At 42.3% G+C, this 12526-nt stretch overlaps 1 protein-coding gene across 2 annotated transcripts in view; it reads right to left on the bottom strand.

Annotated features, from left to right (window-relative positions):
- Window positions 1-8792, bottom strand: part of SLC44A1 (solute carrier family 44 member 1) — a 67788-nt gene extending 58996 nt beyond the window's left edge. For both annotated transcript variants that reach the window (XM_054282051.1, XM_054282043.1), the window contains exon 1: window positions 8687-8792. In XM_054282051.1, the coding sequence (XP_054138026.1) occupies window positions 8687-8713 (27 nt within the window). In that variant the 5' untranslated portion in view covers window positions 8714-8792. The remainder of the gene's footprint in view (window positions 1-8686) is intronic.
- Window positions 8793-12526: the final 3734 nt, after the last annotated feature.

The raw sequence follows: 12526 nt of genomic DNA, 5'->3' as shown, positions 1-12526 counted from the left end.
CATAACACAGCTGATTAAACAAAGCTGACATGATCAGCACACCTGCTGCAGTTTTGAAGTTTAGAGATCAGACAAAAGCCTTGTTTTTAAGCCTCAAAAGTATTTAGCTGTGGTTTCTTCATTAAACATGAAGTATACATTTTGAATAAGCAATAAATAAAGATATTTTACAAATATCACAGTAATATTTTTCAAGGGCTTAAAATATCCATTTCAATGCAATTTTGGTACTTCCACAGTTCTTAATCATTAATAAAAAAATCAGTCATGCAAACAAAATCAAACCAGTAACAATAATAAAAACCTAAAGCAACAAAACCAAAACAAACCCCAAAACCACCCCAAAAAACCCTACAACCCCACCCTCCCAAAACCACAAAACCAAAACATTTCTTCACTTCTGAAGACATTTTGCACATACCAAGTTACTGCACTACATTTGAATCTTCTACCTGTTTATCAACCTGTTTCACAGAATTTCAATTTTTTTGACTTCTACAGACTAAAATTGTAAATTACAAAATATTTTCTAACTTATGACTAGCAAAACATGCAATTAAAAACATACTTTACTTTCAAATGTTAGCTTTATCGCAGGACATCGAGATGCATCCAAAAAATCCACCAGGAATCCCAGGGCAGAACTCTCCAGTTACTGGCCTCCACATGAGATGTGGAGGACATTGCATGCAAAATACTGCCCCTGTTCTTCACACTGTCTTCATGTAAATCACTGCTCATTAGGAGCTCATGGCCTGCACGACACTGCTGTGAGAACTAACAGTGGTGTCACTTACAGGGACATTCATAGCAGCTTTATACACATTCCCTCAAAATGCATCCTATATTCAAATGTATTTTCCAAGTGAAATTCAAAGCTGCTTAAACACAAACTCCTGAATTACAGGTTCAAAATTCTGGCATAACAAGAAAGAAAAACACTCAGGATTACATAATAAGAGGGCAGCACTTGAGGACACTTAAAGTATATTAGATTAACAGGAACTAATACTAAGAAAGCTCTATCTGATTTATATAAGAAAAAGTGGGAGGAGAATGGAAAAGGAAATATGTCATGCCCTTAGCTTAGTGCGTAAGCATACTTCCTTATAACTAGGCAATAATTTTCCAGTTTTCCACTGCAAACTATGGGAAATCTGACAAAGCATTTGCAGGACATAGTTACCGTGACCTTGAACAAAGTACTTAAATGGTTTTCCTGTTTTGTTTCTGTAGATCTGCATACAACATTCAGAGGTCTCTTCCTCAGTCAAATAATATATCTGGAGAGCAGCAAGAGTGGTTTCAATTTAAAACAAAATCAAACCAAAAGGGCCAGTGATCATTTCTGCTTGTAGACAGCTGCTTTAACTACATTAATTAAGAGCAGGCACAATATATATTATCAGATACAAGTCAACATGTTCTGCTCATCATGCTCTCCACCATAGTCTAGCAACACTACTGATAAAAACAGCAGCTGCCAGAAACTAGCATATAAAAATGCAGTATGGCATCAGCTTTCCAATATACCAGCAATCATCTTCTATTCTTATAATGCATTGTATACTGGGTGTTGAAATATTAAAGCAGAGAAAACTAAATTTTTGGATTGTAAAGCTGAACTTCAAAATGAAGTGGACGCTTATCTCTTCTTAAATATACATACAGATGCTCTTGACATACAATTATACACTTCTATTGCACATCAGAAATTGCTTACCTAGAAGATTTAAAAGAGCAGAACAAAAAAACCCAAAACAAACAAACAAGAAACCAAAAAACATACGAATAAAAAAAAGAAGGGACCTAGCAAAAGCAGGCCAATGAATACAATGACATTTATTTACTGCATAAGTCTGGGAAATGTCAAAGTGGTAGAATGACCTAAAAGAACCTTATTAGAACCTTAACCATCAACACAAACTCCTTCTCTAAAAATTATAACCAAGCTCTCAGTACAGTTTCATAAAACAAAGGTAAAAATTAGTAATCAGTTTAGTCAACAGGTAGAAGTAGCCTGACAACACTGCATAACCATTTTTAGAAGATAAGCGTAGAATTTACGCAATTTTCTAAAGGCTGCTTCAGAGGGGGAAAGATACAAATACCAAAGACATAGTTTCTGTTAAACTGGTTTGTAAGTTCTACTTTTCACAGAAGGAATCACAGAGCTAAGTTCATAAGCACAAAAATTCTAGTCAGCCGAAATACGGAAAAGACATGCAGTTACTGCCAAAGCTTGCCTTCAGAGCAAGGACAGTGAGGGGAAGTGACATAGCGGGGGGCATCAGAGAGAATGCAAAATTAACGTCAGGACCAGCATGCCATGGGAGGCTACTCCACCAAACTTACTGAAAAGACCCCAAAAACAACGAGCCAATACAGAATTAAGAGATTAGAGTGATGTCTGGACTTGAGGAACAGAGTACCAAGCCTGCAGAGATGCTGAAAACCTTTGATGCCCCTCACCCTAAGCAAGAAGAATTCAGCTAAGGCCAAGACCCTGGCTGGAGCCACTCGAAAGTTGTGAAAGACAGGGTTATGCCCCCTGCTCTCATGAGGACGGGACCCCCAGCTCTGCCCCTAGTTGGCAAAGCTGTGAATTCCTCCTCTGAGTCACCCTGGGAGAGACAAAGTAAAGGAAACAACTCACTACCTACAAATTTTAAGAAGTGATACAATTGAAGGGTACTCTTCAGTAGGAAAAACTCAATGAATTTTATAGAGTACTCACAAGTATCTATGTAGGTGAAATATTTCTGTGTTAAGATCAAAAGGAATTACTTGCACAGGTTGTGCAGTTGCTTGTGACAGCATTTATAAAAGGACATCTCATGCTTCACAGGAAAGTAACAGAGCTTACAGATGAGAAATAAAGAAGAAATTCCATGAGATGCCTTATCATTAGCATGTTCTTGGATCCTGCTTGTACACTTCATCCCTCTTACCATATCTGCTTACCAGATACTAGAACAGAAGACTCATTTACTGTCAATATACTGAAAGGGAAATCGAGCTTTCTATCTCCTGGAAGAAGAAGTCATAATTCATTCTGCTTCCCTTCATCAACACAATTATTTGTCTGGTCTTCTTCCATGACAATACCCATGGCCCAGAATGAAACAGGCATGTTTTGATGCCCCTCAAACTCATTTGACTGTGAGAACCTCTGACAACTAAAGATATATAGCTGATGTACAATTAGTAATCTGTATTGGCCATAATAGTCGAAAGAGGTATTCCATCAGAACTGCTCAATTTTGCAAAAAATTAGGAACTCCAGATTTATTAAATGTTGTTTTGATAGCAAATGCTCAAGGGAAAGTTAAGGGATAATCTGTCTTCGTCTCCTCTTATAACGGGAAATTCTTACAGTCTTTCAAAAACCAAGGTCACCACTAAAACCACCAATGTGCTTTGTTTTTCCCAGTCATGCCTCCAGTTTCCAGCAATATTTCAAGCTTCTCTCACACATATAGTAGATAAAGTCACTAACGTAAAAAGCTGTATAAATAAACACACAGAGTATTTTCTAATAGTAACACAAATACTAAGACTCCAATAAATTGCCTTGTTGCCTATAACATGTTGCCAAAGCAAACACCTTATAACTACTATCAGCTACTACCATTGTAGAACAGCAGGAAGGGAGAAGAGATTTTGTCTTACAACTTTTCCATGAGATGGCAGTTTAAGGTCTGTCTCTCCCCACACCTCATTTCCTTTCACCATCTATGAATTTCTGTCCTCTCAGATAAAGCAAGGCAAACTTTACAGAACTGTGCTATAAATTACATAAGTGGAGCAATTTGAGTTATACTGTAAAATAAGTTTTCTTGCTTAAAAAGAAACAAAAACCCTGTATGGATTAGTTCAGATTTACAGCACAGCCTAACACTTGTGGCAACAGAAGAGTGATGAACTCCAACAGTTGCTTCCTTAAAATCCAGTTTAAAATGGATTGATGCTGTGACATGAAAGAAAATATCATTGCAAAAGGAGAAGAATGAAAAGCCAGGGAAGAGAATACCAGCACTCAACTCCATTTTTCTTCCTCAGTAAAATTAAAGATTTGAAAGAAATGCAATTATTTTAACAACTCAGAACTTCTGCACTATTTGCTAAAAAGATCCCTACCTTTAGGCAGAGAAGATAATTTCCAAAACAGCACAAACATACAAAAAAAACCCCCACAAACTCAAACTAGAGTTACCTCCATCAAAACTTAAGAAGAAACTAAAGCTTTGTTGCACAGCAGATCCATGACAAAAGAGATGCATCCAGACAGAAGCACCCTTCTTGTGAAAACACCCACCTCATGATGGCCATAAAGATATGGCCAAAAGAGGGCTGAAACAACAGGAAGGTACTGACAAGTAACAGCAATACCAGACAGGAGACAGAAATCCCACCTCAGTATTCATCCCTTCCTTTACAGGTTTTAATCTTATATAGGATAGTACACTTTGGCTAAACAATTCAAAGAAATCTTAGGAAGATCTGTTCATGATAACTGACAACAGGTAAACAAGAGTGCTTTAAGACAACTAAGACGTAGCCAACATTGCACAAGCTTTCCTCTATAAGCTCAAGGTTCAAGATGGTGGTAGTAAAGAGACAACAAGCTCAAATAAATGACAGCTTAGTGATCCTAAATAAGTACAGGATTGCACGAGCCCCTAAAGAAAAAAAGATGATAACATCCTGGTAACACCAAGGAGAAACAACCGGTAACGCTGAAAAGGAAGAACAAGTAAACAAGAATTCTAGTTGGGAAGATAAAGAAATAGCGGAGATCATAGAAGATGCTACACCAGGGGAAGTGAAAGAACTTTGTGCAACAACGGAATACCAAAGTGAAAATAAGGAATAAATTGACAAGAAGTACTCCAGTTCTAATTGCCTCAGCAGGCAAAACAGCAGTGGGGCAACAGAAAGATTAGCTCAACTGGAAGAAAGTCTGGTATGGTTGCATCAAGTTTAATTTAACATGACTCAACAGATACAGCTGATAAATTTGGTAAAATAAGAAGAAAAAGGGGAGAAAGGCTGGAGGGATAACCACAGACAGAAGTAGTGGCAAATAAACAATAATCAGAGAGTAGAAGGCAGTGCTATCCCTGTAGAGATCGCTCACTTAGGAGCTGGATTCAATGATACTTGGGGGTTCCTTCCAACTCAGAAAATTCTGTGGCACTGCAGACATCCAGGGAGAATAAGACATCATGTGCTAGAGGATTACATGTGCTATTGAAAGCAACAGAGACCAAGTAGGTTGAGAAAGACATGGAATCCTTGCACCTTGGGCACAAGAAGCCTTTAGAGATATAAACTGAAGACAATTTCAGCATAATACAGAATCTGGACTGGAATTGATTTAATATGAAGGGGAAAGAGTGTGTGACAACAAACATACATTGCTATGTTCAGGAATTTGGAAAAGAAGGGAGATAGACTGGAGTGCTGTTATTTTTAAGGATGGAGAATAGCAACTCAGAATAAAATTAGGAAGGGAAGAAGATGGCAGCAGGATGTAAAAACCTGAAATTTGAAATTAAAAGAGAAAAACTGAATGAATGGGGCTTTGGGTAGTTAAAAAGGCAGAAAAAGCAGAAAACAAACATGAGACTACATCTCTGTAAGTAGCAATCAATAGTGCTGAATAAAGGTAAACATGTCAATTCTAATCGGTTTTTCTCTGGAAACCTTTAGATTCTGCTGGGGAAGAGGCATAGAAAAAGACCTAAGATAGAGAGCTGGCAAAGCAAAGGAACTGGGAAACATATATGGGGGGAAAATGGCTAATTGATTATTAAATAAAAGCTACGAATAAAACAACAAAGAAATCTATCCAGTTCAACACTCAGTCACAGGTAAATGAATTATCAGAAATGAGAGGAGAAGGTGGTAGTCTTGAGAAAGGGACTTGGAGATGCAGTAATCAGATAAGATGGTAGGCAGAATCAAAACAGAAGTGATAATTTCTGTCAGAAACAGAAACGGGGATTGGCAGATGAAAATCAAAAAGGCCAGAACGCTGAAAAATAAACTTAATGAGAAATCTACTTGAAAAACAAAGTCATAAGGAATGAAGGCGTTCATGATAAGAGGAGAGATTATGTCAAAGACCAATATGAAACCACAAAGGGAGAAGCAAAAAGTAGGTGAGGAAATGTGAAGGAATGTCTGATGGAACCCTGCCCAGGAAAAATGTAAGAGGAGGAAATGCAAAGACCATGGTAGATGAGGAGCACAGCTTTTTTTTCATGATAAAAGGGATGATAGGACAGATATTAGGACCTTATGTAGTGCTGTATGATATACAGCAAGGTTTCTGTAATCCATATACCAGACAAAACTGCTGATAAAATATTCAGCAACTAGTCTTTGATTTGGATTTCCTGAGGAGACACACCTTTACTTACAGTTAGGAAATTAAATAAACTGTCATTCTTTATACTTCCCTCATATGTATATGGGGTACAAAGCTCAATTGTTGTACTGTATCTTGCCATACATAAGGAAGGCAAATGAAAAGTTTACTCTGAACATCATACAACCTAGCAGCAGAACACAGCAGAAATTTAACTAAAACCTAAAATCAGTCAGCTGAAACCCATAAACAGGCTGGATATGCAGACCAATTCACCTCTAACATTACCCACAAATACGGCTGCATTTTCCTTTAAGAAAAGAACGGTGAACTGCAATTCAAATTCATACAGAAGAGCTAGAAAGGGCCTAGAAAACACTCCAAAAAAAGCCACTTGCATAGAAATCACAGAAAATAAGGTTGGAAAAGACTTGAAAACATTACTTCAAAACATCATCTTCACTCTCAGTGCTCCAAGTCTGTATCAGCTTTCCTTATGCCACTCCTGACGGATGTTTATCTAACATGCTTTGGTGGTTTTTTAGCAAACCTCAAGCAATACAGACTTCACAATATCCTCTGGTAGTTACTGCAGTGACTGAACAATTTCAAAATCTGCCCCTAACATTTAGCATATATGTTAGTCTCTTAATTCAAACCATTTGTTCATGTACCATAAGGCTGATTGCCTTCCTCTTTGCAGCATATTTGCTATACAGAAAGGATGTTTCCTATTGCAACTGGACAGCTCTCCGCAGTGTTCTGCATTGGAAGGACAGAGCTCTTATATAAAAATAAAAGTATGCCTGAACGGATAAGCTACAAAAACTCATCTCTGTGATGAGTCATCTGGGACAGCAGAAACGGACTTTCTCACATAAGCAGTCTGCTGGAAGCACGATTCAGCCACTGCAAGTGATACAGCCAAAGGAAACTAACATTTACAAGCGAGCAAAGCACAGCCAAGGCATCAGTCGTGATCGTTTGTACTACAGCCTTCAGAAAAGAGCCACGCAAAAAACCAGCATAGCTTTGGCTGTGTTGTTCAAAGGCAAAGTTAAAATGGGAAGCAGAGCCGCAAACTGGAGCATTGGGTGGAGCTCCCGATTGTGCCTTGCCTGGCAGCACCACTCTGGGGGGAAAAAAGGAGTCAGTACGGGCAAAACAGAGAGAAGGGGGAGGGGGAAGAAAGCAAAACCGACCTCGGAAACAAGAGATGTGCACGGGACCAATCAAACACAGGGAAATGGATGTAGGGAGGCACCTGAAGCCTTGGCCATAGAGTGAGGAAGGAGGCTGGGATTAGGACTGCCTCCCTTTCCAGAGGCAGTGGACTTGAGGGCTGCCCTGGGCCTGATGACTTTTCTCCCACGGAATAGCTTCTCTCTGTTGGGTGAGGAAGTAGGGACCTCAGAGAACATGCTGCAGGGAAGGGCAGGGAGTGCAGGGCTATCTAGGGAGAGGTACTGAGGTCGGGGGGAGCTGGGGTGGGGATCACAGCAAAGTGGTGCAAGGCACTACAAGGATGGCAGGTGAGAACTGGGAGGTCTGCAGCTGCAGCCATGGCAGGGAAGTGGAGCAGGGAATGCCACAGATTGCAAGGCCAAAGAAAGGCTGGGGAAGAAGGGGCAAGGTGAAAATTACCCACAGGAGAAGGAACACACAGAACAGTACGCAGAGGATGGAAGCGCGTAGCATGGTAAGGAGCAAGGCTATGGTGGGGGGTGAACAGCCATGAGCGGGAAAAGCACAGCTACAGAGGGAGCAAAAAGGTGCACAGTTCATGTGCATGAAGGCTTTGGGCGAGTGGATGTATGGGGGAGGTACCCAGACACGAAACAGCAAGGCTACGAGAGGCGAAAGCAAGGTGGTCGCAGTCACGGGAGGGCAGAGCTGTTGGTGAAGGAGCGTGAAGTGGGGAGGGAAAGCAATGGGTTCCCAGCCACGACAGAGTGTGGTTACAGACTGGGACGCAGGAGAGTGCGCAGCCACGGGAGAACGGCGCTACAGGTGTAGCGAGGGGGATGCACTGCCACAGGAAAGCGGGGCTCCGTGGTGGGAGGCAGCTAAGGGGTGCTTGGCATGAGGCAAGCGGGGCTGAGAGGGGCACAAGGGGATGCACGGCCGCCAGAGAGCGCGACTGCGCAGGGGACAAGCGGCTGCGCAGCCACAGGACAGCGACGTGGGCAGACCCGGGGCCAGCGGGAGGCACAGCCGCGGGGCGGGCAGCGCGGCCAGGGGCAGGTGTGCCAGGGCCCCGCAGCGGAGGGCGGTGGGGTCGGAGAAGGGAGGGGGACACGGGCCACTCACCTGCGCGGCAGAGCTGCAGCAGCCCATGGCGTCCGCTGGTCTCTGCCCCGTGGGTGCCTGCTAGGCATCCACTCTCCGCGACTCCCCCGCCCCGGGCGGCGGCGCGGCGCGGGGGGGACGGAGGGCGGCACGGAGGAAGCGTCGGGGACCGCGGGGCCCGGTCAGACGAGCGCGGCTGCACCACAAACGCCGCCGCGGCGCCCCCTCATCCTCCTCCCCCCAGCAGACGCGCGGGGAGGGCGGGGCCTGGCGGGGGCGGGGCCTGGTGGGGGCGGGGCCAGAGCACTGCGGCGAGGGGGGTCCCTGCCCGGCGGGCGGTCCCGCCCCCGTGCCGCCGCCGCTTCCGGTGTGGTGATGGCGGCGGGGTGCCTCCCCTGAGGAGGCGGCCGGGCTCAGGGCTCGTCTTTCGCTCATCACTCGCCCCGCGGCAAGGTGCGCGCCGCGGTGGGGACAGCTGCGTGTGGAAACCAAGCTCTGATCAGCGGGGCTGCCCAAGACTCTGAGAGCCCGCCCGCTGAGAGGAAAAAAAGACCTGATCGTATGGGCTGGTAGTACATATGCATTTGCAGGCAAGAATCTGTAGTAGAATTAAGCACCATTTCTGCACTTCTTTTAACGCTTCGAAGGATAGTGATTCTCCAGTGCCCTCCTCTGGACACATTCCAGCACCTCAGTGTCAGTGTCCTAGTGTCTTGCAGGGCCTGGAGCTGGACACAGAACTTGAGGTGTAGCCTCACCAGTGGATCGAGGATCCTGCTGGCCGCACCATTGCTGATGCAGGCCAGGATGCCATTGGCCTTCACGTCCACCTGGGTATGCTGCTGAATGATGTTCAGGCCCTGTTCATGTTCAACATTTCTCGGCCCTCTTCCACCATGCAGCTTTCAGCCACTTTTACCCCAGCCAGTGGCACTGCCTGGGATTATTGTGATCCAAGGGCAGGACCTGGCACCTTGTTGAAGCTCTTACCATTGGCCTTGGACCACCAATCCAGCGTGTCCAGATCCTTCTGCAGAACCAGCCTACCCTCAGCGTGTCAGTATTCCCACACAATTTGGTGTCATCTGCAGAGTGACTAAAGGGGCACTTGATCCCCTCGTCCATGTATATTGATATATAATATATTACACAGGCCCCAGTACTGAGCCCAGGAAGGCCAGTGACCTGTTGCCAACTGAATGTGGCATCATTCACCACCACTCTTTGGGCTCAGCCTTCCAGACAATTTTTTATCCAGCAAACAACACACACATCCAAGCCATGAGCAGCCGGGTTCCCTAGGAGAATACTATGGGAGAGAGAGTCAAAGGCTTTGCTCTGGTCCAGATAGACAACACCCACAGCCTTTCCCTTGTGCACTAAGGAAATCACTTTGTCAATGAAGAAGGAGATCATATTGCTCAATGAGGATCTGACTTTCCTAACCCCATGCTGGCTGGGCCTGACTGCCTGATTGTCCAGCCCATTCTGTGATCAAGAATGTCCAGAACTCATGGTCTGTTCCACAATCTTCCCGGGCACTGAGGTCATGCTGACATGACCTGTAGTTTCCCAGATCCTCCATCCTGTCCTTCTTGTAGTTGAGTGTCACATTGGCTACCCTCAGTCCCTTTTAAGGTATGTTTACTGGTCCAGCAGTTGTGTTTGAGCACAACCTAAACATAGGAAGCTATACTCTGTATAAAGTTTGGGGTTTTTTGCTGAATCTTAACTCAGTAGCAGAATTATCTACTATTCTATTAATATAGTAGAATATCCATGATTAGAAATAGTGTTGCAATGACTTAAATATAAAATTATCCTTTTACAGGCAGAATGAGGCAAAAGAGACCTTGTGACTAGAAAAGGAGTTTTGTTAGGCTTCCAGGAAAACTGAGAAACTGACATGTGGGTGAGTTGTGAATCACACTGGGGTTTTTTTAGCTCTTGTCAGTTTAATGGCAAGTAGAATCATGGAATCATTTTCGTTGGAAAAGACCTCTAAGATCATTGAGTCCAACCACAACCTGGCACTGCCAAGTCCACTGCTAAACCATGTCCCTTAATGCCACACCTTCATATCCTTTAAATACCTCCAAGGTTGGTGACTCATCAGTAACATCACAATTTTCTGATTTTGTAGTATCTGGTTAAAATAGTGTCTTACCTTTTTGCATGTATATTGCTATTATTTTCATTGTTCCACCTTGTTCTATCCAGATATTTATCTGGTGTTCAAAGATGTGGCCATGAAAGAAATGTTTTGCAGGAACACTCTCTAGCAGGAATGATTGTTTTGTGACTGACACAGTAATTGATAACAAAAATTTGTAGCCAATTCTTGTGTAATTTTGGAGCCATCAGAATCTCTGTTCCTCCATTTTGATTTTTATAAAATTGACTTTTGTCTCAGTGTTTCTCTTTTCTGTTTGTTTGGGTGTCAGAAGAATTATGTCTGTGCCGTAGATGTTATTTAGCCAGTCTCTTAAACAGGCCAAATAAATTTTTTTTAAATAGTCTACTCATTTAGGACATTTGCTTCAATAGTTTCATTTAGGACCTCAAAGCGTTGTCATAGAAATTAAATTCTGCCTCCTACTTTTTTGCATGCAGACTAAATATATTCAGCATGATTATCAGAAGAGAGTAATGCATTAAAAACACATGACATTAAAAATGTCTGCCCCCCAAATTTGTGGACTCTTAAAACCCTATATTCTAGCCAATAATGAAGAGCTTTGTGCAGCTGCAGAGAGGCAATAATAACTTGATAGTGATTAAAAAATTAAAAAATGAGTTGACAAGGGGAGCCTTTATGAAAAATCTTGTAAACATACCAGCTGTAGTGTAGGTAACTGGGATTTAGTGCAGATATATGACAACTGTAGAAATTATTTGAACAGATATGAGTGTTAGAAATAATCTCAGAATCTCTGCCTCTGGACTAAGGAGATTAATTATGTTTTTGGTAGGGATGCAGTAATAGCAGCAGCAACAGTTGCCTGACTGTCGCTAGTTTTACTGTACTTTGTCTGGTCAGTCACACAAAGGAGAGGAAAAGTTAAAAGATTCTGGTTTATTCATAATTATATGAGCTTTTATATTTATTTGGATTAGCATTTCATGAAGGAACTGAACTGAGGCTTGCTGAATCTTAGTTCAGTATTACAGAAGTTGAACTTCAAGTGTATGTCTAAGTGCATTTTTTTAATTGGGCTTTTTGGATACCTTACTGAATCTGAATGTAATAGGCTCTAAGGCATGGTTACGTCACAAGCTGCTAAAGAGCAAATCTGACTGCCCCAATTTACTGTTAATAGGAATCTACCTGTTTTTCCATAACAGATTGGCGTCCACCCTTCTGCTCTCTCCAAGAGCTTTTACCTGTATTTTCATTTCATTGCTAGGCTCAAAATGATAGGTAAGAGTTTTTTAAGCACCATCTAATACTGAGAGAGACAATGACAGAAAGAAGGCCCTAGAATGACAGAAATGCCATTAGTGCTTTAGAAAATTGTAGGTTATGTCCCAACTGCTTCTATTCTGAGAAGGAAGCATTAATTATATGGTAATATTTACCTTTTCATTTCTCAGCAGGTGCAGAATCTTGACCTTACTCAGCCATATTTTAAAACCTAGGGATTTTACAAAGTACAATATAATCTATATCTTTTGTTCCATATTTATTAGAGAAATACCTTTAAAATTGTATTAGATAAATATGAATTTGTGTGTTCTTAAGTGTGAATTTTGAGAAGGAATTTTTGAACAGGCTCAGTTCTCAAAATTCTCAATCAAGACATAGGCAAAACTTGGCCTTGCCATTAATGAACTAGGGAGCAATGCATTGTGCAGACTAAA

This window comes from Melozone crissalis, unplaced genomic scaffold, assembly GCF_028551555.1.
Source record: "Melozone crissalis strain CALT ecotype California unplaced genomic scaffold, PUWL_Pcris_2 ptg000005l_1, whole genome shotgun sequence".
Lineage (NCBI taxonomy): Eukaryota > Metazoa > Chordata > Aves > Passeriformes > Passerellidae > Melozone > Melozone crissalis.
Note: the sequence above shows the minus strand (reverse complement) of the source record. Positions and strands in the feature narration are given on the sequence as shown.